Below are 10,927 nucleotides of genomic sequence, written 5' to 3'. Positions count from 1 at the left end.
GGTGCCGCGGCTGTCTCCGCCCCGGAAGGCGGCGCAGCGCCAATGGCCGGGGCTGTTGCTGGGCGGTGCGGGTGACATTGGGCACGGCCATGGTGGTGGCGGCGCTGGGCCGAGCGGCGGGGCGGCTGCTGCGGGCCGGGGCCGCCGTGCCCGGGCGGCGGCGGTGAGCGGGGCGGGCCGGGCGGGGCGGGCGGGCCGGGGCCGGCGGGGCCCGGAGTGAGGCGGGGCCGGGTGTGTTGCAGCGCGAGCGGCGGGGTGCACATCCCGCCGCGGTACCGGCAGTTCCCGGAGCTGACGCGGGCGCAGGTGATCCGAGGCGAGGTGCTCAGCGGCTTCATGTGGTTCTGGATCCTCTGGCACTTCTGGCACAGCTCGGACATGGTGCTGGTGAGGCCGGCGCGGTGGCCGGGGGCGGGGGGCGCGGGCCGGGCCCCGGCCGCGCTCTGACGGGCCCCTCTCCCAGGGACACTTCCCGTATCCCGACGCTTCGGCTTGGACGGACGAGGAGCTCGGCATCCCTCCGGACGATGAGGAATAGCAGCACACCGGTACGGCTCCCGTCGCCTCTCCTCGCTCGGCCCTGAGCGCGGCTGGTCCCGCTGCAGGGTCCGTGCCCCGGGGAAACGTGCGGCACAGGAGGCAGTGTCCGCACTGCTCACTGCTTCACACGGCTGTCTCGGCTGCCTGACACCAGGCAGCCCTCTTTTGGCAATATAATGCTGCACTGTAACAACCCGCTTTGTTAGGAGTTGTAGCTTACCTGGTACCGGCTCTAAATTACTTTCTTCATGCTGTTCTGTAGAGCCAGCATTATCTAACTTCGAAGACATACCCTGTTTCTAAAGATCTGTCTGTATGTCCCCTTAAACGTTTTAGGCTTTTGCTTGTTTCCAGTTCTTTAATTACCCAGCCTTTTTTAAGCTGTTGTGTCACACATTACAGCTCCAACCAAAAGCTTCAACTACTGCTGAAGGCAGCATTGAGGAGGTCGTTCTTCTGCTCTGCGTGGTGGGAAAATGATGAGCAAAAAGATTCTCAGCTCTTCTGTTATTTTCAGGTTCCTGGAACTAATTGAGGCCCCTGGAACCAAATCTTTGGCTCCTGGGTCCTTATGTGAATAAAACTGTAAACAAAGTCTAAGCTGAACTGTATTTTTTTTCTATTTTAAGTAGAATTTTTGGAAAATGACCATGACAGCTTTAAAGTTGTACTGCTTGAGTACATGTGAGATTCTGTAATGCCTACTTGATAGAGAATGTGCTTGCCCCAAGAAATAAGGTCCATGAGTGCATGGCAGGTAACAGTCTTATCAATAAAGGCTCTGCCAAATAACCAATGAAGAGGGGAGGGGAAATTGCCATAGAAGCAGGAGAGTTCACCTAGAAGAGAACCCAGACCAGTTGGTGCCAGGCTTTTCCCAGGATGAAGGAAAATTCCCCTTGGGTATATGAAAGTTCAGAGTAGTAAAGGTAAAAAGCCTTAGGGCTCAGCACAGCAGTCGAAGAGGCAGTGATGCAGCTTAAGGAAGATGAAGAGAGAAGGGTTACACTGCGGGAGTCCCTTGATATTATTTTTTTCCTTCTCTTTCCCCTTCCAGAGTTATATCCTAAAGTAACATTTTCACTCCCCTTAACCACCTGAGTTGTACCCTTCCAGCTTTGTGGAGAGGAGTCATGCATGACACAATGAACAATCTCCTTCACACTTTTCCATGCAGTCAATCTTTATTATAGCAGTATTCTCATATTCACATCAAGTACATAGAACTTTTTACCTTTCATATAATACAGAGTTCTTTAAATAACTTTACACTGAAATAGTTTTCTTCAATCTGAATTCAGCTATCAAATTTTAATATGTTTTAAGTCTCCATGCTCTCTAACCAAACTGGACAATATTTCCCATTGTACAAATTTACATTAGAAAAACTCCAAAGTACAAATGAAGGGACAACAAAAGTAAAGGGAGAAGGAACAAACAAGAAAAATAAGTTGTATTGGCAGTTACAGGGGGAACTTGAGAAGGAATGAAGGGGAGTTGCCATGACCTACCTAACAGGAAACCAAAAATAAACATTTTATTATGAATTAAAAAATAAATACAAGTTTCGAAACAATTACTCCATTGTAGATTTAAAAAAGCAGCTATGGAAATCTACTAACACAATGGGTTGTTTTTGTTTTTTTTTAAGTAACCAGACTGGACCTTCTACTTTGCAGTCATAAGCCCCTTGCAAACCTCTGGTGGTCAAAAAAAAAAAAAAGAAAAAATACAGCTGAAAGGAGTGTGTTAGCACAGAGTTTAAAGTGGTGGGACATACATTTCATTGCACTAAGGAACAAACAAAAGAAATCAAATCTGTATATAAATTTCCCTTTCCTCTCCTTACTATGTACTTTGCCTCTCATAAACAAGCCTCTGTATTATGAGGTAATGCCACTGTCTTGACTATATATAAAAATAATAAAGTTTAAAGGATATAGATCTGGGTATCTATAAACTTTAAACAAGCCAGTCCTCTCTTACTCCCCCAGAGGGTCCAACCAGCGAGTGCTAACCCTTCCGTCACTGCTCCATGCATGGTGCTCTCCTGGGAAGCCCGAGAGACCTGTGCCCCTTTCCTAATCTAGGAAAAGCAGCCTGTGCTCAAGTAAGAAAGAGAGACAGTGCAAGTAATGCACAACAGGTTACACACACCTACACCTGCTCCTGCAAAACAAGCAGAGTCACAGAAGGCAACAGTGGCCAGCCTGCATGTGTGCGTTGGGTGCCATCAGGCAGCTGATGGCCGATTCCTTTTGCAGTTGCTCAAGAATAATGTCACTGTCCAGCCCAGGAGAGCCTGCACTACACCCGCAGGCAGCAGGGAGGAAGGTTCCACCCAGAGAATGGAGGGCCAGGAGGAGCTCTGCACCTGGAGTCAGGATGGTCACAGAGCAGATGGGCTGGCTCGTGCATCCAGGATGGCAGAGTCTGCTCTAGAGGTGCAGGGCACTACTGGAGCCCAAGAAAATTTCAAGAGTGGAAAAGAAGTAGGAGGCAGGACTTTCCTCAATCCCAACACTGAGATCAGACTAACAATGTTAATTTGGGTTGCCAACACATGTAAGTTGGCCACTGTCAGGTTTCTGTCAGTTGAGAAGTGTGGAGAAGGGGAGGAAGGGGAGGCAGGTAGGACACAAGGCTCATGAAAGACTGATGTGCTTTTTTTTTTTTTGGTTGACTTTTTTTTGTGTTTTTTTTTTCCTAAAGGTTCACAGCTTTGAATAAAAAAAGCACATTTATTGCACTTACACTTTATTTTAGACAGAGTTAATTTAAATTATGCCCTCACAACCCCCCACCATCCCCAAATAACCCAACACCCAAGTTTGGTCCATTTTTCCCCCTAGATCCAACATCCATGCCTAGATGATGGGCTTCATTTTTTCTCCTAATATACCACTGAACTCCCAAACACACAGATGGATTTTCTCTTCAACAAGGGTGAGTATACAAATGCAACACAGAATGACACTTATCAAAACAAAACCTGACCATCTTTCAAACCCAAATAAGCAACAAAAAAAGAAAGCAAAGTTATTTTTGTGGTTTACTTGCTCAAAAGTAAATGTCACACAAGGCTTATTCTAAAGTACAGCTGCTGCAAACATGACAAACTAGACAAAATGACTGGACAGGCCACCCTTGAGGAGGCTGAACACACTGCTGCTGGATGCTATGAAGCAAATACTAGGTAGTTTAGAAGTTCCTAAACAAAAAACCAAAACAAAATAAAAACAAAAAAGACCCCCTCAAAACCTAAAAAGCACCTCCCCCATCCAAAAAAAAAAAAAAAAAAAAAAAAAGACAAAATAACCATCACATGTACTTTTAGTGCAGAATTTGGGGTAGGTAGAAAGATTCCAGATAGTTCCCGGAACATAAGTAGAACATTTTTACACTTTGTTTTCTAAAAGGAACAAACCCAAATTAAAATTGATCTGATATCTCATATCAACTGTGCATTTAGACATAACCTCGTAAGTTACAATTATGCCAAAAGTCCTGCCCCAAGGAAGAAAAGATCTGAAAAAGCATTAATATCCAAACCCATTATTTTGTCCTTTATGGACAAGTAGGTTAAATATGACACTGATATGTAGGTACTGCCAGATTTCTGCATAACCAGCTGGAAATTTGAACAAATCAAATTCACACCTACTGGCTGTCCCTCAGCTGACAAGACACCTACCATCTCCCACAGTTCATGTGCAATAACAGGATGTGATCACTGAACAGCAACTGCAAGAGGCCCAGGGAAGCAGTGAGGAAACCTGCTGACATTCCAGAAACAGAACTTAGTGCCATTTTCTGGGACAAGGAACTAATTGTACGGTCTGATATATATATGTGAACCTTGGTTGTATGAATGCTAGCCACCAGTTTCTCCTCATCTAGCTCCCATTCTCCGTCTACCATCTCCTTCCAAGATGCTGTAAGAGTGTAACCTCAGGCCTCTTTGGAGCTTTCTTTAACAAGATCTGTGTCTTTGGAAGGGAAGGAGGCCTTACTTGTTTCTAAGTTAAATGAACCTCATTACCTGTTGATAGAGCAGATTTCAAGCAGCGGGTTTACTGTAACTAAATTCGGTATCCTTCAATCCTTATCTTTGAAATGCTAACAGGTATTTTGGGGAATGCTCTCTGGCCTCCTTGCTCCTTTACAGGAGTTGACCAACTCCAAACTACCTACCTAAAGGGATAGCTATATACAAAACTACTGCAGCAGATGTAAACCAAAGACACTGCTCTAGTTACAAAGCACCTGGTTTACATTCTGTTGTACTTCTTAAGGTTTTGCAAAGGCACATGATCATTTGGCAAACTACAAAAACTGTTTTGGGGGATCCCTATGTAAACCATTGAACAGAGGGTCTTGCTAGCTCTCTTTTCTAAACAAAAGAGAGAAGTTAGCTTGCATCTGAATTCCCTCTTGGTGTAGTCTGTATTCTGTAGCTTTTAAAGCCTCGTCCTTCCACAGGTTCATAGTTACTGCTAAGTCATGGTGCTGACTTAGCAGCTTCTGTGTTAGCATCATTGAAACTTAAATGCAAACTTTTTCATTTTAACAATCTGGCTCTGCTCTTCTGATAGTTTATTAGGTAAGAATCACAGCATCATAGAATATGCTGAGTTGGAAGGGACCCACAAGGGTCATCAAAGTCCAGCTCCTGGCCCTGCACAGGACACCCCAAGAATCACCCCATGTGCCTGAGAGCATTTTCCAAATGCTTCTTGAACTCTGTCAGGCTTGGTGCTGTGATCACTGCCCTGGGCAGCCTGTTCCAATGTCTGACCACCCCCTGGATGAAAAACCTTTTCCTGATACCCAGCCTAAACATCCCCTGATGCAACTTAAGGCCATTCCCTTGAGTCCTGTCATTGGTCACCACAGAAAAGAGATCAGTGCCTGCCCCTCCTCTTCTCCTCACGAGGAAGTTGTAACTGCAGTGAGGTTTCCACTCAGTCTCCTCCAGGCTGAGGAGCACACCAGGAGACCTCAGTTGCTCCTCATACAGCTTCCCCTCCACCATCCTCATGGCCCTCCTCTGGACACTCTCTAATAGTTTATTACTAATAGTCTAATAGCAATAATCTTTCTTACACTGTGGCACCCAAAACCGTCCCCAGCACTCCAGGTGAGGCTACCCCAGCCCAGATGCCCCCAGGACAGGGTTGTCCCTCCTGGCTGCCAGGGCACTGCTGGCTCATGTTCAACTTGCCATCGACCAGGAGCCCCAGGTCCCTTTGTGCTCTTCAGCCTCTCATCCCCCAGTCTATACACACAACCAGGGTTATCCAACCCAGGTGCAGAAGCCAGTACTTGCCCTGGCCAAACTTCATATGCTGGGTATGAAATCAGTGTGAAGTAATAAAGCAGTGAAGACAGGTCTTTCAAATGCATGCCAAAACAAACACCAAGTGCAAATGCACAGTAACAATGCTGCAGTAAACAAAGTTTGTTTTATAAACTTCTACATAAAATGCATCACAGAAAACCAGAACACTCAGCACCTTCAGAGTGATGCCCTAAGAGTCCACTCATGCAGCTGCTTTTTAACTTTTTAAACTTGGCTGTACCTAGAAGCTTTGCCCGTCCCACTGTGCTAGATGCGATACATTTTATCAAGAAAGGACACATTGTCTACAGTACTATGAAGAGTTTGTGCTACACACGCTGCACTCACAGTCAAGAAGGGAATGAAATCTAGAGGCTGCAAAAGTGTGAAATGTCGACATGCTTCTTCCCTAAATTTAGCCCCTCCAGATATCAAAGCTTCAATTCGTACTTGTTTGTGACATGTCTGTGGATCTGGCTTCTCTCAGCCTTCTGTAACATGATGGATGCATTTACACCACCAGGCAAACACAGAAGAAAAACTATTTATGTGTGATCTTCAGGGTATCTTTCCCCCAGTTTGGGCATTTATGGAAAGACATGGTATTTATCAACAATCAGAATTTCACTCATTTTGTCACAAAGGCCAAGTTCTGCCTCTAATGAGCACATACTAATCCAAGTGATGCTAAGACACCATGATGTGTCAGTAAAATGACAGTATTTGTTCTCAAACATTCTCCATCATCATTAGCTGCTACAGCATTCAAGTACAAGAAAAGATGATTTAATGACCTGCATGAGTTCAGAAAGAAAAAAGAAATGACTGGGCTAATTGTATCTGGGGCTATGTAGGACTTAACTAACACAGAAATTACTTTCAAAGTAACCTGGCCTCTATATTCCTGCCATTTGGTTTGAGCTCCACCACAATATTGCAGTTCTGGCAAATATGCCAGGGGAAACAATCACATACTGAGCAGGAAGGTGTAACAGGTCTCTGTCACCTGTATGGAAAAGAAAAGGCAGAGGGGGAGGTCTGTGCCTGGTTGATAAAGACATAAACAGCTGGGATTGGATACTGGTACTTTTGCAAGTGATTACAAAATACAAGATACTAGAGAGCTAAAAGCTGCAGTATGACTCTCTAGGCGTATGTCCCAACACGTGCACACGAAGAATGTACTCACATTTCCATACTTTGGTATGTGCCTGTGATTGGGACACCACAAAGGAGCTTAAGGAATTTAGGGCAACAGGCATGAATGTATTAGTTATTTCAGTTTACTTCCTTCATCCTACTGCTACAGAGAGCACTCATTTCTCATCTATTCTTGTTTCCCCATTCACTAAATATCTACAGGGCATCTTCAAGATTGGCTCTGATGGCATGCAAGACATCCGGAAAAACTCCTGAAGAAAAAGATAAAAACCAAAATAATCCCAATTATTTACAAACTACATTTCTTTCAAAGTTTTGCATGAGCATTACCTGGGAACTCTTATAGACAAACACACATTACTACACCTATCTGGAGGGAAACAAACAAGGAAACCAGTAGAAATGCATCCTGAAAGGATTTCTCTAAACAGCAGCCAAACAACTTGCACATTCCTCAGGAAAAAAAAAATATATAACAAAACCAGAAAAACAGAACAAAACAAAAAAAACCCCAAAAAAACAAACCCAAAAACAAACAAAAAACCCCAAAACAACAAAAACAAAAAAAAAAAAAAAAGAAAAACAACACTACAAAGAAACAAACTCAAATAAAAAAAACCCCCAGAGATCATGTATTACTTATAAAGTGCTTTGCATGGACAAGGATAGCAATTTTCCTTGCGCTTTTCCTATGGGCTCAAGAAGCATATTGTAGACTAATGGGTAATGAATCTTCACCAAATTAAGTTCTTTTAAGCACAGATAGAATGAAGTTCCTAACAGAGAATTTTCTGCCAGCATGACTTTGTGGAAGGAAATGAGAACTTTTAACAAGCTCTGTGATACAAATGTGTTTGTCGAACCACCTGTCCATACTTGCTCTGTTAACAGCTTCTTTTGAGAGAACCTTGACCTCAGTATCCCTGACATGTAAAAATGGGGCCACAGCCCACAAAGGGGCAGGAGACAAGCACGGGGTGAAAGGAGAAGCAGGGACTCCTTTTCCCCTGGGAGACTGTATCTGGTAAATGCTCTCACCTGCCTACTGCCACCATGGCCCCAGGCTCCCTCCAACTCTCAGGTACTGGCCTCAGATGATCACCTGGGAGCATTTCAACTGCACCATCTGCTACCACTGCTCTGCATCAGCTTCTCCACACTCATAAGTGACTATTGCTACTTTTTAAATTCCTGCCAACCTCATTAAGGTAAAAATCTTACAGCATCTGAAGACCCACAGCAGACAAGAAAACAAAATTGTGCTTTTTTTTTCCTTCGTTTTTAAAATGCGTCCCGTACACAAAATCAATTCTATTCATGTACCAACATGAATCACTTCATTCTTGTAGTGACTATTAAGTCATTCACTATTGCTATCTTGCTAATGTTTGTGGAATTAATATGAATACACAGTATTTCAGTTTTAATTCCCACTTCAGATCAGTCCGGTCCCTATAGCCCCAATAAATATTTACTGACAAATGTAACAGACTACCAGCAACACCGCAAAATTCCAGGGTATTAAAAACGCCTTCTACTTCCCATGTGCTTTTCTCCCTTCAAATGGGAGCAACCTTCTCCAGACAGGAACAGCCCCACTTTCCCTAGGGAGGGAAGGACAGCACCCTCACTCAGTACATCCACGTTTAGCATGGACACCACATTCACACACACATTTAACTCCTTCATTTATGTGTGGTGATTTTGTTAAACACTCCTCACTTTCTCCCAGCAAGAACCTTCCTGCTAGAGGGGGGTCAGTTCTCCTGCCTCACCTGGAGTGGTACAGGGCTGATATGAATCAAATTCTGGAAACTTCTGTCCGAGCTTGAGTTTCTTTCCAATGTGGTCCGCCTTGCCTCTGTACAAATAATTTACAGGTAATACCACATACAGAGAGCTTTGCAAGCAGATCACATCACGAGATAGTCTACTAGAGGTAAATGATGTGCAGAACTTTATGTATTGTTGTTTTCCCTGACTGGGTAATTTCAAAAAGCTACTAACCATTTGAAAACCAGGACTGGAGGACAGGAAAACAAAGCACTCTAATGGAGATACCGCCACCTTCGTCCTAGTTTGCCAAGTGTACAGAGGGGAAAGACAAGCAGAAGGGAAGAGATGACAGGGAGGAAAGCAATGAGAGGAGGAGTCAGCGTGGATCCAGCAAGTACCGTTTTGTTTTGATCTAACAACTTGCCATTAGGACAAGATGCTCCACATTTACACACACACTTATCAGAGGACGTTCAGTTAACAGGATAAAAATCCTTTAAAAAAAGCTCTTGAAAGTACCAAAACATAATTTTTTGGAATGTCTAATTCTAGGGGGGATTGTATTTGTATTCAATTCAACCTGAGAACTTTTTTCCTCATTTATGAAAACATTACATATTGGTAAGGTACCTGGCATTAACCTGCACCCTAGTTTAAAATAAAACTTTTAAAGTAGGTACATACACCATTCACAGTCTGTATCAGGATTTCTACAGACTTTAGATGCTGCAATAACATCTTTGATAAATACATTGTATCATATGATAAAAAAAAAAAGAGAGGACAATCTCGCTACATTTGTTTTAAACTTCAGTTTGTTGCTGGACCAACAAAAGGAGGATTGATCTAATCCTTCAATAAGATGTTGTATATGCACACACCAAGAAAATACTGGAAAAGGAGAAAGGTTAAGGATGGTGGTGGTTGTTTGTTCTTTTTAAGAAGTGGTAAAGTAAATCTGAAAAGGTGTGGCAGCATCCCCTTTTCCTTCAGATGAACCTCTCTGCCTTCAGAATAACATCTCCAGCTCCCACTGCCCCACACTTTTAATTTTAAAGGAATAAACACCAGTAATATAGACAGATTGAGGTGTTTGACACTGTAATACAGCGAAAAGGGGATACTGCATTGTCCATAAATCTGTAAGTACACCAGGAAAAAAAAAAAAGGATCAGAATGGAAAATTATTCTTTGAAATTAGCACTCATCAGACGTTCAGCCTCTGATGGTTAGCTCTTAGAGGGAGAAAGGCGGCCGGCAGACCATCCAAAGCAAGTCTCCTAAGTGGCAGCAGCAGCACAGTCACACCAGAGCGCCCTCTCCTCTCTCCTGGGAATGATGCCAACAGCACAGGCAGCCACTGCGGGTCTCCGAATGCACGTGGTGGTTTGTATTGAAGGAGAAACACTGGCAGCAGAGGACTCTGGTTCCCAAAAAGGTACTTTTTCCCATTGTGTTGGACTGGTGGTTCCATTCTGCTCCACTTTTAAGCTTATAGATATCTTTTCTAAATTACTTTAGGTTCTGCGGAGCAGAATGGAGTTTTGATGTTAAGAAACTGTAGGAACACAAGACTTAAATAACAGAGTGGGTGCTGCCATGGTGCTGTGGCTACTTGAACGCTGCAAATTCTCCTGTAGAGGGAGGACAAGAGCTTGGTTTAAGTCATGGTTTAAAAAGGTGATTTCAGTTATGAGACTAGTTGAACATCAGGCTAAATATAAAAGATGTTAAAAAATGCAAACAGTTAAAATTAAAGCACAACAGTGAGAGAACATTGAATACAGACCCAGCATATTTAACCAACAAAAGATTTCTTGAAAGCAAGCCGTACCCATTCTTCCCAAGAAGGTGAAAGTTCAAGCAAAGTCTAATTCATCATGCATTTGAAAATTAAATGTGTCAGTTTACTTTGACTTTAAATTCCTTATTGCACATATGTCCTCCTGAGAAGCACCAGTTTCAATAATGCATCCAATTGCAAACCAGTTCTGTTCTGTTGTAAAACTGATTTAATAACAAAGAACTATATGAGACATCCATTACCCTTTAAAGACTATATACAGTAAAGTGCCTGAATAGAAAACCAGTGTTACATAGTGCTAGGAT

At 43.3% G+C, this 10,927-nt stretch overlaps 2 protein-coding genes across 7 annotated transcripts in view; one reads left to right on the top strand and one right to left on the bottom strand.

The window, feature by feature from the left end:
* The first annotated feature begins 2 nt into the window (after positions 1–2).
* The window catches only part of NDUFB2 (NADH:ubiquinone oxidoreductase subunit B2), a 50,009-nt gene continuing 39,084 nt past the window's right edge, over positions 3–10,927 (top strand). Inside the window, exons 1-4 of one of the 5 annotated variants that reach the window (XM_012569133.5) lie at positions 3–163; positions 243–387; positions 464–548; positions 943–1,134. In XM_012569133.5, the coding sequence (XP_012424587.3) occupies positions 90–163; positions 243–387; positions 464–538 (294 nt within the window). In that variant the 5' untranslated portion in view covers positions 3–89 and the 3' untranslated portion in view covers positions 539–548; positions 943–1,134. 5 annotated transcript variants of the gene reach the window in all.
* The window catches only part of BRAF (B-Raf proto-oncogene, serine/threonine kinase), an 83,611-nt gene continuing 74,389 nt past the window's right edge, over positions 1,706–10,927 (bottom strand). For both annotated transcript variants that reach the window (XM_032746323.3, XM_012569232.5), the window contains one exon: positions 1,706–10,452. In XM_032746323.3, the coding sequence (XP_032602214.1) occupies positions 10,430–10,452 (23 nt within the window). In that variant the 3' untranslated portion in view covers positions 1,706–10,429. The remainder of the gene's footprint in view (positions 10,453–10,927) is intronic.

Source organism: Taeniopygia guttata, chromosome 1A, assembly GCF_048771995.1.
Source record: "Taeniopygia guttata chromosome 1A, bTaeGut7.mat, whole genome shotgun sequence".
Classification (NCBI taxonomy): Eukaryota; Metazoa; Chordata; class Aves; order Passeriformes; family Estrildidae; genus Taeniopygia; species Taeniopygia guttata.
This window is presented reverse-complemented; position numbering and strand designations above follow the sequence as displayed.